The sequence below is a fragment of the Centruroides vittatus genome, unplaced genomic scaffold (genome assembly GCF_030686945.1).
Source record: "Centruroides vittatus isolate TY-2023 unplaced genomic scaffold, ASM3068694v2 contig_884, whole genome shotgun sequence".
Classification (NCBI taxonomy): Eukaryota; Metazoa; Arthropoda; class Arachnida; order Scorpiones; family Buthidae; genus Centruroides; species Centruroides vittatus.
This window is the reverse complement of record NW_027122576.1, coordinates 3212095-3228551: the sequence shown is the minus strand read 5'-3', so window position 1 is coordinate 3228551 and position 16457 is coordinate 3212095. Positions and strand designations below refer to the sequence as shown.

At 28.2% G+C, this 16457-nt stretch overlaps 1 protein-coding gene across 2 annotated transcripts; it reads left to right on the top strand.

Moving 5' to 3' along the window:
- The first annotated feature begins 3819 nt into the window (after window positions 1-3819).
- Window positions 3820-15101, top strand: LOC136983703 (clarin-3-like). Of its 2 annotated transcripts, XM_067280522.1 has the most exons (4): window positions 3820-4283; window positions 8559-8690; window positions 8785-8973; window positions 14049-15101. In XM_067280522.1, the coding sequence occupies exons 1-4, from the start codon at window positions 4046-4048 to the stop codon at window positions 14318-14320; spliced, it is 831 nt and encodes a 276-aa protein (XP_067136623.1). In that variant the 5' UTR covers window positions 3820-4045; the 3' UTR covers window positions 14321-15101. The 2 variants fall into 2 exon arrangements, with proteins under 2 accessions (XP_067136623.1, XP_067136624.1); XM_067280523.1 differs by lacking the exon at window positions 8559-8690 and having other exon boundaries at window positions 3821-4283; window positions 14049-15098.
- The last annotated feature ends 1356 nt before the right edge of the window (window positions 15102-16457 follow it).

The window sequence follows — 16457 nt, the reverse complement described above, 5'->3', positions numbered from 1 at the left end:
CCCGCCCTCCCCGTGGCAGTCCCATTATGGTTCTGGCAAAACCCTTCATGCTCTTCCTAAAAAACAACCTTTTAGTGTCCACAAGGCGGAAATTATTGGAATAAAGAATTAAGTTCGTAGGTTCCCCCTATATCACAATACTATAATTTTTTAGCATTAACTGAACATTCTTGACAATTTTATTATTATGAAATCATTTGAATTTAATAAATAGTAAAAGAACATTTATTACAAAATATTTAAAATAAATATTTAAAAAATTTTATTCTAATATTACACACTTAAGCAAAATTATTTGCGGTAATTTTTATCTGTTATTCAAAATAAATCAACAAAGAAAAGAGATAAAATAATTTCTTTCTGTTAAATAAGAGATAAAAATTTGTGTTGAATTTCTTACATGCTTCAAAAGCTTCATAGAAAAGTATTCAAATATTTTTATGAAGCTTCTGAAGCGTAAAAATTTGTATTTAAATAAAGACAAAGTGATTTATTTAATAAAGAGATTGAAATGATTTTGAAGAAATAACAATTTATTGGTGAAAAAATGGAGTAATGACCAATAGCGGTTCAATTGTTTTTATTAGTTTTATGATATTTATATTACTTATTTATTAAAAATAATTATATTACTTTAGAATATATATTACTTTGTTAATTCCTGATGCATTACTTATTATAGTAAGTTTAATCAAGTAAGTTACAAATAATCTAATCATAATTAAATAAGATAAAGAAATGAATTTGAATATATTTTTTCAATTGCAGTGATAAGAGCTGAAGTTTGAACAGTAATTATTTACATATATTTAAATATTTCATTAGTTTAGAAAATAAACTGATATGAAGGTTTTACAAAATGATAGTTAACTAGATCCAATGAGTCAGGCTTATTAAACTCTCAGTAGACGGCCGGATGGCCGAGTGGTAAAGGTGGCAGCCTACCGCTCTGGGGGACCCGGGATCGAATCCGAACGGGTCGAATAATCCCCAGGAATTTTTCGGGGGGTGGTCCGTTCGGATATGTCGGGCCCCGTCCCTCACCACCCGGTCGCCCCATTGTGGGCCTGGCCGAACCCATAATGGGCCTACTAAAAGAGGCCCTCTTGGTGCCCACAGGGCGGAAAGAGTTAAAAAAAACACTCTCAGTGAATTTAATTAATTAACTCGTTATTTGTCTAATATGCATTTCGGCCTGTCTCCTTTTTAATTGGATTTTATGAACCATAAAAGAATAGAGCTGATAAACCAAAATAGGCTTTTCTTTACTACTTTCCTCTTTTTATCAAGCCCATCTTGGGTTCAACTATTACCACAATGAGAAACTGAGTGGTGAGGAATGGGGCTCAATATATCTGAAACGAACCATTCCCGAAAAATTATTGGGATTTTTTTACCCATCTAGATCCCCAAGCTGCACCTTAATGGCTCGACTATCATCCAAATAGGCTTGCGTATAATTTAAAAACAAAATCTGAACATAATATAGAATTTTTTTTAATCCCGTTTTACTTATTGTGTAAATTTACACAATAAGTAAAATTAAACATTACTTTTATTTAAAAATCGTTTACGTATCCAAGAAATTCTCTTGCTTGTCGCATGTTCACCACACCAGAAATTGTGTTTATTATATTTTGTTAAAATATTAAACGGTAAGTTAATTAAGCGTTGAAACTATGAATATGATAATTATGATCAGAATTTCTATACAGACGTGTTAGCAATGTGTCCTAAGAGTCGTGGTAGGATTTCCAAAAATTATGTTAATGGAATGAAACATGAAAACACATAAAAATGAAAGAAAAACTCACCAAATTTTCCATCTCGAAGTTAATGCGCTTGATTTGCCCATTTTTCTTTGATAAAGGTATTGTGACATCATTTAATTACTTTGACCTGTTGGAACTGTTTGCAATACTCCAAAATTGTTGAAAATGCGATCTTCCAGCAAGATGAAGCTTCTCCACGCTAAGCCAAGATTGTTACGGAATTTGCATTGGATTAGATTGATGGAATAAGGCAATACACCATATGAGCGATCTGCCAAGGGAGAGGTACCTCTAGGGAAAACTTTTATGGAAAAATGGTCCTATTTAGGTATTAAACATGTGAAGAAAACCAAGAAAACTCTATGTAATCAGCTTGTTGGCAGAGTGCGAACCTGAAACAACTCCTGGTGTTCAGTAGCTTTACCCATTTGGCCACTGGTGGATTCGTTACGGAATTTCTTGATGAGACATTTCTATGACGCTATGATGAATTGATGGGAGCATGGTATCCATGCTCTCTGGACATGACATCTTCTGAATTTTTATTTCTGGAATATATGAAGCAAATTGAATACAGTGTTCTTATTCACATTCAACATTTGAAACGACGAATCAGAGAAGTTATTTAATATCTCACGCGATTTTCTTGGTCGAGTATGGCTGAAAGTGGAACACCACTTAGATGTTTATAGAGCCACTAATGAAACTCACATGGAACTTTATTACTTAAACATATGGAAAAACTATTTTAGTTGTTCTTTAATTTTATTTATGTTTAATGTATGTACTACGTTTCGTTTAATAAGATATTATCTTTTAGAACTTCATCATGTCTTTTGGGAAACATTGTATAGTATATAGTGCTTTTTATGTTTATCTTGAAATCTAAAATCATTATCTTTTTACTTTTGTGTATATTTTAAATATTTTCTATATTTTAAGGGGGGATTTTTTTATGTAAGGTGAGGAATTTAACCTGAAAAAGTAAAATATCTCCGAAACGAAGTCTTACGGAGGAAAATATTTAAAATCAATTGTGTTTGGTTGAAGGCGGAAGGGTAACAAGCTTATTTATTTTTATTTGAACACGTTTCCAAAGTTACATCAAGGTCAACTTGTTTCAAATGAAAACCTATACCTTTCGTAGCGGCAGCTGAATTTACGTGAAATAACGAATAACTTTTGCCTGAAAGATTTCGAAAACATATCTAAATAAAATATAAATAAACCTGTTATCCTTCCGCCTTCAATACAAACACATTTTATTTTATAAATTTTCCTCCGCAACACTTTGTTTTGGCGATATTTCAATTTTCAGGCTAATGCCTCCTTCACTCTGTATATTCCAAAATATATCTTCTAACTCTGAAAAGCAGTTTTAATGTTTCGACACGCAATTCAATTACTTTTGGTTTTGCTTTTGTTTAAGAGTTCATTTTATTTTGACATATTTCATAATCTCTGTGAGCACCAAGAAAGCCTTTTCAGCAATGCTTCTACGGATTCTACCAGGCCCACAATGCAGTTCCCGGGTGATGAGGGGACAACAACTCCGGACGGACTCCCGAAAAATTCCTGGGGTTTTTCGCCTCATCCGGATTCGATCTTGGATCCCCGAGCAGTAGGCTGCCATCTTAACTGCTCGGCCATCCAGCCGTTTATTTCGGCATTAATTAATAGTGTTCTGAAAAATTCGACATACCAAGAAAAAAAAGTTAGGTTGCAACATTGACAAATCATAATTATTAGAAACGATTTAAAGGTATGATTTTTGTAATAATTATAAATAAGCTGATAGAATGTAAGATATAATTTATCATTTAACAGTAGAAAATTGAGGAGGAAAAAAATATATATATTTAATATTACGGCAAATATCAAATAATTTTCAGTATTAATGTAAACTATTAATAATAGTTTAATCTAACTACGAAATTTATTCAATAAAGTACTTTTTTAAAAAAAATTAGTTTATATATAGAAATAACGTTTAAAAAATACGTCAGACACAATTACATTTTATAAATTCCTAAATATTAAATAAAACTCCAGGGGGCGCCTTGATCTCGGGAAAAATTTTTTTATCTTCTGGTCGAGTAGGTATCGTAAGAAAGAATTATGCTTTTAAAAATATTTAATAGGAAAAATCAACTCGGTAAACTCCGATTGTTAAGCATGACATAAGTCTACAGATACGGACATTAATGATTTATCAATATTTTTAATATTTAATTAATTAAACGTGTCGACAGTGGTGAGAAACAGACGACCCGATGGATATCGTCCAGAAGATACTGATCTACCTGACTTTTATCATTTGTTTGGGTTGCTTGGCACTTCTCTCGGTGTCTTTAGCGACCGAAGAATGGTTGAATTCAAAGCCTATAATAGAAAGAGACGTAATTAATCGCACCAGCGTGAGAAAGTTTGAAGGAGAACTTCATTTTGGTCTTTTCTCCGGGAAGAAGAACTTAAATTTCGGCTTTGGTGACAGATTGTCAAATATAATAAGTAAGTTTAATGGGCATACAACTGTAAAACTGAGTTTTTGAATTTAAATGAACATTAATTCCATTATATTAATTATTATTATTATTATACTGATTGTTTTTTTATTATTGAATTACCATTGATCTTTCTGTTCTAGCTCGGTTACTTGCGACTCTGTCCTGCTCTGCTGACTGATTCTTTTTTTGTTTCTTTGAATTTAAACTGGATTCTTTTATTGTCTGTTTTGAAATGTCCAAATAATAGACAAATTTTTCTTATCTCTTTCTAAAATTAACCAATTAAACCTTTCGGTTGGTAATTGCTTCTTGGGTAATGAGTCGAATACTCAAAAATTGCATTAACTTTACTAGAAGCCGTAAACGTAAGCCATAATATATTTGTGGCTTCTAGAAAAAGGTACTTAAAACCTTTAATTGTAAATAAAAGTTTTAAGTTTCGGACATTCTTCTGAAAGGGCGCATCCTTTTGTAATGATGTTATAAGTTTGTATTTTAGGATTTTATACGTTACTTTACCGGTAACTTATAAAATCCTAAAATATAAACTTTATAGGTATTTAAGGTATTTAACTATGGTACAATTGATTGTACCATAGTTAAATGGTAATTTTTTTGTATGGTGCCAATTGAAGAGGAGCTGTGCTTGTTTAAATGGACTATGTAGTTGTTATAAAGGAAATAGATAATATAAAACATGGTTTCTAAGTGGCTAAATTATTGTAAGGAAGTTTTGGTAAATATCAGAATTTTAGAAATGCCAATTTTTAAAAAATTAACAAAAATTGGTATTTAAAGTGAATTATAACTTGAACGTTCAAAAGCTATGGATAAATGTTTTATTTGATGATAAAAATATTTAGTATGAATAAAATAATAATAACTGTACTAAAATATTAATGTAAACTATTTTTTTATGTTAATAAATAATGAAAAAACAACTGAAAATAAATTCAATACCATTGTATTAATTTGGTACTGTTGAAATAATTATAAAATAATTTCAGATTAAGATATGCATTCATCATTTTTAACTAACTAATTTGCTGTATCAATGTGTCATTCAAAGCTGGAACTAAACAATAATTAATTTCACACTTTCCTTATGTCTTTCAGCAATACTTCATTTTTAATAAAGTATTGCTGGAAGACATAAGGAAGGTGTGAAATTAATTTTTGCTTTATCATTAAAATTCTGATATTGCTTGAAATATTCATTGAAGTATAAAGTATTCTTTGCAAGTAATTTGTTTGAAATATTTAAATGTTTTGTCTTCATTATTTTTGTATCATTTAGACATAAAATAGCATCAATTTAGCATAGTATTTTCACTTATGTGCATGCATCGGTGCTTAAGTAAATAGTAAAAATTTCTTTCGACCTTAGTGTTCATTTAAGCATTAATGTCAAAATATACTAATATTTGAAAATATTTTCAAATGATAATATAGGCTTACATGATGAAAGATCTTTAAACACTTCATTTATTAATTGATCAACTATGAAAAAAATCATTGTTATAGTAACTAACTTTGCAGTCTGGCTTATTATTTCGTAAAAAAAAGGTAATGTTGAAATTTATGGGCTATTTAAGAAATAGAGTTAATAATAGAGAAAATCAAAACAATATACAAATGTCTGCTAAAGATTTTAGAGATAGATAATGAATACAGCAGGAAGGATGCCATTTTAAAAAGAAATAGAACAGTATTCTAGATATCCAGAAGTAGTAATAAAAGGGAAAATGTGCAACATAAAATGAAATTCATTCAACCTTTAGGTTAAATGGAAATAAAATCTCTGTAGTTTCTATAGTTGACAGTAATTAGGAAATGGCATGCAGAAGAGATACTTTGGATAAACAATGAAACCAATTTTAATATAGTGTATGTAAAGAATTTAATACCGAATTAGCCAAGGACAGAATTGAATAGCATTCTTATGTTCAAATATTTGATGATAATGCTTCACATATCTGTATTTAGTGAGATTTGTTGTTTTTCCACTCTTTAACTCACCAAGCAAATAAATTATTAAAAAAATTTATAATTTTTAGTAACATAGTTTGCAGTCTTTTACTCCTGAAATTTCCTATTTATTGAAAAATAATAGTCATTAGTTTTAAGATGAAAAATTGTTAAATGAACTTTCAGATAAGGATATAACAGCAATTAAAAAAAAAAAAAATCTGGATTTGAAAATGCTTACAAGAGAAATCCATAAATTGAGAAACTTTAGTGTAGTGTTTTCTATTTGTTAACTCCAGACAGTTTTAATATGTAGTTATTTTCAAATATTTTTAACCTTCTACTGACAATCGAGCCATCTGTTTTCATGCTGCATGTAGCATGAAAGTATCTCAATCATTCATAGAAAAGTTAAAATAAAATTTCAGTCGAATAATAGGTCAATTGAAAATTTTACTTTTTTTACCTGTTCCTTTTAAGATGGATTTGTGGATCCAAGAATGCTTGGGATTGCATTTTTCATAAACTCTGTGATCCAGGTAAACAGTTTTTATAATTATTTTTTGAAAAAGGAATTGTAATTTGTTTATATGTGATGATTGTATGAAAGGAATATTATGAATAAAATGTAAAATTGTGTTTCGTGTAATAAATAAACCAACAACTTTCATCCAGAAGTCTACAGTAAATATTTTAAACTATTTGATTCAAGGATAAATTTTCCACATGTCCAGAATCAACAGCCCTTTTTCAAAATTAAATTATATAAACAAATAAAAATGACAATGACAAATAAATAATACAATAAAATAACTAAAAATGACAAAGACAATGAGTGCATTGCCTGGTAACAGAAGATAGCTTAATGTTAGCAAAATCCATTTGAAACATTGACTTAAATCTAATCTAAAAATCTAATATTTGTTGTGATTTTCAACACTTTCTGCTTAATTTAATTTTAGTTTTAAGCTTTTTTTAAAAAAATCAAACTTACCTGTTGACAACTAAAGCTTCTTTTTTAGCAACATAACCTTGAAATTTTCCTATCAGATATTTGTTTATTTGCATTAATGTCTTGCCTTTTTCATGAAGTAGAGCCCAAACCCATACATTCATCTGATTCATTTCTTTCCCGATATTTATTAATTTTCTTCATTATAATATATTTGGACTTTGCTTCTGCTAGTATTATTAGATACCTGTTCTTTTATGTTTGGACAATTTTAGCTCTTTTCCAGTCTGCTAATTTCATATTAATTAATTAAAAGGTTGCTAATACAGTGGTCAGTGGATTCTTGCTAAATCTTTGTTTTCTTATAATCTTTTATTTAGGCCCTTGCACTTTTGATATATATATATATAAATTTTTTTATTTATTTGACACCTTCATTTTAAACTTTTTGAAGGAAATCCATTAGTTTTATTTATAGTTTTTGGAGTAGAAGAAACAATAAATATATATGAATGAAACATTGAAAGATTTCAAAGATTTTTGTAGTTTGATTAGAAACATTAAATTTTCGAGAATATTAATGCATGTTCTGACAAAACAGCTTCCTCTGAAAAATTTAAGCATTAAATCTCTGAACAATTTGCAACTTGAGAAGTTTTTAATTCATTGAAATATCATTTTACTATAATAAATCTGACACTCATGAAAGTTAAGTTTGTACTTAGTTCTTCATACCAGTAACTTATCGTTTTACCTACCATAATATCATATTTAGTTGCATTTTCTTAATTTAGATAAGTTTCATTTTAATTTTTAATCATGAAAATAAGGTTTTCTGGATAGCCCAACAGTAAGGTAGAATGCTTTTACAGTTGAAAGAGAAGTTTTGTTGAGAAAAGAGAACAGTTCTATTTATCTGTCAATTATTTTATTATTTTTGTAATATAACTTACTTGTTAGAGTTTGTCTGGTCTGAAATGACGTATAAATTAAATTTTTTATTATACTGGTTTCAGGTAATTTAATATTTTTAGTCTGTATCTTAATTATTAATGCAAATATCTTAAAATTTATATTAATATTCAATTATGAAGTATGGATAATACTGCAAAGAATTGTCATGCATGAAATTGTAATTTAAATTAAAATTATAGTAATTAAACTAAATAATTTAACTTGTACTTACAATGAATATCTGTTTTAATTCTGTTGCCTATAATTTAACAAATAAGTTTACTCTTTCTTTCAAGTCAATAATTTAACATTATTAATTTTCCATTAATAAAACTAATTAATTAATTATCTTTTTTTTTTATTGGTTATCTTTTAAATTTTGCATGTTATTTATCTCTATCTTAGTTAAATGTTTTCCATCAAAAAATGCATGCAGCTTTGTTGAAAAATCTAATGGAAATCAATTTTCAAGGAGTTCATCTGACCTTAAGTTTGAAAATTTGAATAATACAGACACAAAAGAAAATAACAACACAGGTTTTTTTATAAATTAATTTTTTAAAATATAAGTTTATATCATGAAAATTTTATGAGGTATGAAAACCAACAGAATTCTTTTTGTTTATTTAAGTTAAGACGATTCTAAAAGAAGACCCTCCAATGATCATATATGGACTCTGGCTTTTCACCGTCCTTTCTGTAGCATTAAGTATGCTGTTTGGATTAGTTGGAGCAATTTTTGCTGTAATTAATAGTGTTACAACACCTGTTGAATTAATTACTGGAATACTTGGTTTATATCTGTGGAATGGAATGGGCGGTAAGTTTATTATTTGCATTTCATGTAAAATTTTAATAGTACTTTTAATACAGAAATAATAAAATTATATTCTGATTTTTTTTTTATAATGAACTTATATGATTTTGCAATTAATTTAAATTTTATTGTTATTGTTGATATTGTATTCAAAATATAAGAGTATTATCTAATTTTAAAAATTAATCATGTTATAAAATTTATTTAGAAGTATTCTTTTTAATGAAATAAATCTCTTACAACTATAAATTCAACAAATGGGAAATATTAAATAAGTTATATAAAAACTTAATAAAGTCTCAGAAGATTCTAAATTTAAAAAAAAAAAAAAAATGTAGAGTTAATATTAAAACACGACTTGCATTCATTCATCATGTTTTTTAATAAGTTTAAAAAACTAAAATTGCTGTTTTTTTCTAAATATTCATTTTTGCACTTGCCGATCTCTAGTCCTGTCTGTAAAGTGATTTGTCAGTTAAATAAAATTTAGTTAAATTTATTATCAGACAATTAATTTAAGTAATTACAAAAAAATCATGTCAATTCCTATAGAAATGTTATTCTAATTTGGCATCTTTTTTCATATTATGGAGTATATTACATAGTATGAATCATAGCTTGATTATTTTTATAAAAGTAATAACTTACATATTTATCATACTTTAACTTAAAATCAAATATAATACAGATTTAATCAGTTTCTTTCAAACTATACAGTAGAATTCAAGCCAAGGTTACAACTATTAGTCACAGTACACGATATCAAGATATCAGAATAGTAAACAACCTTCATTCTTTGTAATACAATGTCGATTATTATTAAACTATTTTATAATAAGAGTCAGGTCATCGTTCCATTAAATTTGAGAGTTTAGAGTTATGTTTTAAACATAAATAAAAAGAACTCAAATTTTATAATTTTGATAATTTCATATTAATATTATAATAAGTAAACAAATGATATTAATACAATATTGGAAAAATGCTATAATGTATAAAAATTAGAAAATATACTTCTTAAATATTCAAATTTAAAATAATTTAGATACTAATAAATTTGTTTGCAAACAAGTTATTTTAAATATATCCATTATATAACATAATGTGCTCCACTGAGTAGGTCTTTAAATGTGTTCCAAGCAGAAGTATTTACTGTTATTTGGCTTGTTTGCATTTGGAATAATATCCTTTAAATAGGATTAATTTACTTACTTGACAATCAAGCTGCCTTTACCACATCTGATTCATGTCACCACTTATCTGAGAATACTATTTGGACTTCTCTGAATTGGCTTCCTGTAATAGTTTTCCTCTTGTAGTCACCCAGATCATGAGGTATATTGTTGGCAACTTAAGTACTGAATTATTAGCCAAATAGGGCATTCCTAATCCTTTTGTTGGGCCTGAATTAGCTCTTGGGATTTCTTTTATACTTTTTTCTAGAGCCATTAAAAACTATATTTTTTCAAGTATCTAACACATTAGAGGAAAGCTATTAGCTTAAGGTATAGTAAGTTGTTTTTTCCTAGCTTGTCTTTTAACCAAGAAAGAAAAAGCCTTGGTTCACACAGTGTTTTTTGTGCAACCATGTTAATATTACAACCGGTTTTGGTCACTTTCATAAACATCTGTGCCAACTGAAACTTTCCTTCTCCTCCTTTGCAGCTTTCATGACTCTGCTGAGGAGGTTCCTCTACTATATGTGAATGTATAATTAATTCTCTATTTTAGCAAATTTGTTCATCTGTCTTTTTTAGCTCATATAATGTTTGTTACCTTTAGAATTCTGATCTTTCTTTAAAGAATCTCTTGTAGGATGCACAATTGGACCTTTAGAAGGTTCTACCATTTAACAATTGTATCCCCATTTGTACAATCTTCATGTAACCTATAATCCCTTTATATAAGTAAGTGAAAACTTAGTGTAATCGTAAAAAGAATTGACCAAGTTTTATGTTTTACAAGATTAAGCACCTACCATTGTCTAGAGAATTGTAATGAAGATGTAAGTGGATAAAATTTTGTTATTACTAGATAATGTTCAATAAATATAGGTTTATTCTTTGATACTATAATTAATTCATCTGAACATGATTATAGTATGTGTTATGGTACTGTACTGTAGGCACAATAAATGAGTAAAATTTACACAATTTACATATATGTGTGATATTATAGGCTATAGACTTAATGAATATAGTTCTCAAGCTGTTCATATTGTCATTATTTTCTGTTTAACTTAGAATCATATTCTGCAAAATTCTTGTTATGTTATCATGTATGTATATAGGTAGTCCCAGACTTAAAATGTAACCAAAACTCCAAATCATTGGCTAAGTTTAATCCAAAAATAATCCAGCAATTTAGGCTTATTGTTTGGATTATTGATCCATAGAGAAGTTCTGTTCCAAGTTATCATTTCTTCCAGAATTCTCTAATTTTGAATTTAAATTATTTCTAATGATTAATCTTTATACAAGAATACTGCACAATGACCTCTGTTTAAGCCAGATTTGGATATTTTAATTAATTAAAAATTATCTTAAATATCGTCTAACAATTTAGGCTTGAGTTTGGTTTGTATTTTTATTTGTTCTTTCTGCCCCATAGGCATCAAAAGGGACTTTTAATCAATCTCATTATGGGTTTGGCCAGGTCCATAGTGATAGTGGCTGGGTGTGAGGGATGGCCCAAGATATTCAGGACAGACCACCCCCAAAATATTCGAGATTTTTTGATTGTCTGGATTTGATCCAGGGTATCCCAGAGTGATATGCTGACATCTTAATCACTCTGGCCTTTGTTTATTGTTCTGAATCAAACTTAAACAGTGAACTCATTGGAATAGAGTGGCCAAAGATGGAATCAAAAGAATTAATTTACACTCTAATTTTGGCATAGTATGAGAATATCATTTTTTATATAATTTTTGTAAAAATTAATTTCCTGTTAAGGTAGTGGTTTCAACAGGGATGCTGTAGCACACTACAGTGCCACAACATATAGTAATGGTGAGCTGCAACAAAACACTTCCAGGACCATTGAGAGGAGAGAACTGGAGATTTTTCCCTTGGTTCAGAAAAAACTGAGGCTCATAGTTGTTCCTAGTTCTGTAAATTAATGTTAATTTTACTAACAAAAATAAAATCATTAAGACGAATTTTTCTCTATTAATAAAAAGTAAACATATTTGTTCAAAGAAAAAAAAATGGCAAAAGGAGTCTATATACCAACTGATCTTCTATCTCATTTTCCTGGACAATGTGTTGCACATATAATAGTGACTTCTTTGCTGATCAACTACTTTTTTTATGTTTCAAAATTATCATCATAATATTTAATAGTGTTTGGCTTAAATATCTACAAACCCAATTTTAGATTAATGTTAACCCCATTACTCCTATCACAACCAGTTATTTTTAGATTCCCTGATAAATTCTTGAACAATCCTACTCTACCAGGTGCTTTTAGAAATATTTTTTCTTATACAAAATTTATTTATCCACATCACTGTATTTTCTCCCTTATTTCCTCAGCTACAGGTGCAAGGCATGTAATGTGTATCATTTTAGGATATAGCACTTTAAGTCCTTGACCAGCCTTTTTCATGTAAGATTATAATTGATGTTACATTGAATGCTAACAGCAAAATAGTGTCACAGTTATTCAGCATAGGTTGTCAGGAAAATTTAGATTGTGTTGGGGCATTTCCATGTAATTCATTTACATTTTAGACAGTAAAGTTTTGTTTACTTATTGTTTAATTAACAGATGTTTTTCTTTCTCCGTGCACAAACAAAAAGAAATGGTTCAAACTGATGAAATTAAAGCATTTCAATGTTCGACAGCAAAAATAAGGAAAATATAATCTTTAAATTATTTCATCTTATTATTTGCTTAATTAAACATTAATGATTGTGTATATACATCATCTTGCATGAAATGATTACTATGCATGTACAGTAGAGAGTCGTTAATCCGAACCCCGGTAATCTGAATCGCCGGTTATCCGAACGATTTTCAGTCGGACTGTGTCGTGCTGAATCGAACATTTTTGATACTAGATTTACTTCTAAAGTATAATTTTCATGTTTTTATATTCTTCAATATATTTATTTTATTTGTACAAAATAAAGAAATAATTTTTAACGATACAATAGCCTCGACTATTATTATAAAAATTTTCGTTCGGCTTAAAATTGACGAAAATTCAACACGAAGCAACACGCAATGGAGAAAAATTCAACACAAAGCGACACGCAACGGAGAAAAATTTGAACATCAGACAGGTTAATATATTTTTTCGTACATAATCGGTTATCCGAACAACCCCTGTCCCCAATTGATTCGGATTAACGACTCTCTACTGTAGTTGAATGAAAGTATATGCTCACATAACAAACTCAAAAACATTGCAAAGCCACAAAAATTTATACTTTTTATGCAGTCCATAAAGATGTTTGGAAAAATGTGCATTCTTGCAAATTTCTGGGCTTTAGCAATAACTCTACATTGATGAAGTAGAGGTGCTGCAAGAAAAAGTTACCAAGTTGAGGTGCCATTGTTGAAAAATACTGTATTAAGGAATGATTTTATTTTTCAACTAACTTCATCATCTAGGAACTATGTAAGACATTTATTATTAGGCTCTAAATACATAAACTAGAATTTTAGAAATACTCAGTTCAAGTTTGATAAATTCATTCATAAAGCTGACCTCTTGTGACCAACAGCAGAACAGTTTATGGATTGAAAGTAAAGCGGTTGATTCTATGTGACAGAAAACAGACTTCTTCACATTTTTGTAAAAATAAATAAATTCCTACTAGTCATTATCTTTTCTTTCCCGAGAATTATAATTTTGATTGTGACTATTATTTCAAAGAGCCACAAGAAAATGCAGTTCATAAATGTAAGATAATTGGGAAAAACTCAAACCCTAAAAACAATCCGAACATATCTCATTTTAATACATTTTGAATTTTCATCATTGATTTGTGAAAAATTTTATCCTGTTTTAGATGTTAAAATTAAATTTTATTTTCTTTTTACTTATTCTTATTTATTTTTCTCTACAGCACTCTTTTCGCTTGGAGCCGTCATTAGTTGGATTTTGCAGTTTTATTTGAAACTTAGTAAAAATGTCATGACCAAAGAAGAATTGAAATTGAAATGGAATTCCGACGGCAGATCCTCTTTTGGTTACAGTTTTATATTGGTCATTGTTGCCTTATGTTTGTACGTTATCAATATTATCATTGTTACCATCATTATCAAACAGCCCTGGAAAATAAAGGTGCCAAAGACAAAAATTCAAAAAAATCCCGAGGGAGTCATCATGTTGTATTGAAGAAGAATATCGTTGCCAAAGTTAAGTTGATTTTATAATTGTTTAAACTACGGTAAAGGCATGATTGCATTACTGCTAGTAAGCCAACTTATATCAGGTTGTTATGTATTTCTCAGCGATTTTTAAAAACAAACAAAATACAATTAGCATTAAATTTGAAAAATGCAGCTGTCAAACAGAATTTCTAATATTAAAAAAAAAATTAAATCTAAAAAAATATTTCTCTTGTTATCGTAAGAGTCAAAAGATGGCTCAATCCCTCAGTTAAAGAAATCTTAATACCCATTTTAGAACTTCTTTAACTGAAGTTGCTTCAGATTTTTTAAAATTTAAAAAGAAATTAATGCAAATTAACTTTCATCTTTGAATAAAAATTTGCCAATTCAATTTATATAATTTTAAAAAATTAAACTTTTTAACGAGAAGGTATCACACAATTCAAATGATGAATTTTATTCCAAAACAATAATACGTACTTAAATAAAATTGTTGGAAATAATATAGAATACATTCCAATTATATTTTTAATTTTGTTTTAATATAAAACATAATTGTCATAAATATTTTACACTAATAATAATATTTACTGAAATATTATATTTTTATATATATTTTATGAAGATATTTTTGTATCTTAAGAAAATTTTCTGATTATGTATTAACTGGGGGATTTCTCTGTAATATTAAATTAACGAATTACTGTAATAACATTCCATTGAATATCTAATTTTAAATTTTATAAAATTTTTGTAAATTTTGTATGGAAATAAACATTTTTAGTAATACGAGTGAGTATACTTCCAGTTATATTGACGACCTAAATGTATGTATTTTTCTTTGTAAACTTAAAAAATTTGGAATTTACGAGAGCTCAAATTTGACGACAATAGAAAAGTAATCGTGGCCGAACACCAATGCAGTTAAATTGAAGTAACTGTAGACTGTTCTCGGCTCATTGATCCCACGTCCTACCATTTGGTCATATTGCGGTCTATCTTTACCCCGACACAATGGGGTACAACAAAGGTAGACATTCTATAATCTGTAGACCGATTCTAGCCTGCAAACGTCATAATCTGGCTTAGGGTCATTTTCAAAATGTACATACAAATTTGGGATCTTTTATCGTTTTTATTTTTCTTATGATCATAAAGATTTAATTGATTTTTTGTAACAATTTTAATAATTTGGCCTATGTCTACCTTATGGGACATTTCATTTAGCTCATAGTTTAAAAAGGTATATCCTTGGTCTAGTCAAACCCATGGATATAGACTCTTTTCACCTTGTTAGCATTGAATATTGTATTTGATGTAATCGGTGAAAAAAGCTACTTCGGGGACCATCGGTTCCAACCCAATTTCATAAAAAATATTTAATTGTTCTTAAAACATATTTTACTTAACAGAAAATTTGTAAAAATTTGTCAAACTAGCACCAGACAGATTGCAATTTCTCCTACAGTATTATTAACCAAGAATGACATTGTTGTAAAACATCATTAATTCTGTGATATTAACAATTTAGCGATAAGGAATTGATTCAAAATATTTTCTTTGAACAATTTTACAACTTATTCAATGAAAAAATAATAATAATAATACAGTATACACACAAGTAATTAAGCTGTATTGTCCAAGAATCAATTGCATTTAACCATACTTGTTAGGCAATTTAATTTATGCTTTGACGTTCCATAAGTAGTTCTGACGAGCAACATACCATTTTAAGTAGTAGGAGTTAAATTAAGAAAAAAGTTGCATTGTTAATGCCAACATTTGTATTTCCGACGTACATTTTTATCGAGACCTAAGCTTGTCGTCTAAAGATCTCGAATATTTTAAAGAAATCAAATTTACACAAAATTTTTTTAATAAAGTAAAATAGGAAATATTCTTTACTATTTTCTGTGTATTAATGATACTTCAGACATTTTCAACAAATTTTATTAATGTCTTAAATTTATTTATTTAATGGAAAATTTTTAAGTAATTCAACTATTATATCCTTATAAATATTTATTTTGAAAAGTAAATTTCACAATGAATATTTTTATTATCACAGAATATATTTTATTAAAGATCATTTTTCTTTCTTCTATGCCAATTTACATACATGGTAGGTAATCTTGTTTTTA

Bases quoted from the DNA above. Each gene is read 5' to 3' on its own strand.
- LOC136983703 (XM_067280522.1), top strand. From the start codon at position 4,046: ATGGATATCGTCCAGAAGATACTGATCTACCTGACTTTTATCATTTGT. The intron at 4,284-8,558 runs GTAAGTTTAATG...TCTCTATCTTAG, and splicing joins CAGATTGTCAAATATAATAA to TTAAATGTTTTCCATCAAAA. The intron at 8,691-8,784 runs GTTTTTTTATAA...TGTTTATTTAAG, and splicing joins AAAAGAAAATAACAACACAG to TTAAGACGATTCTAAAAGAA.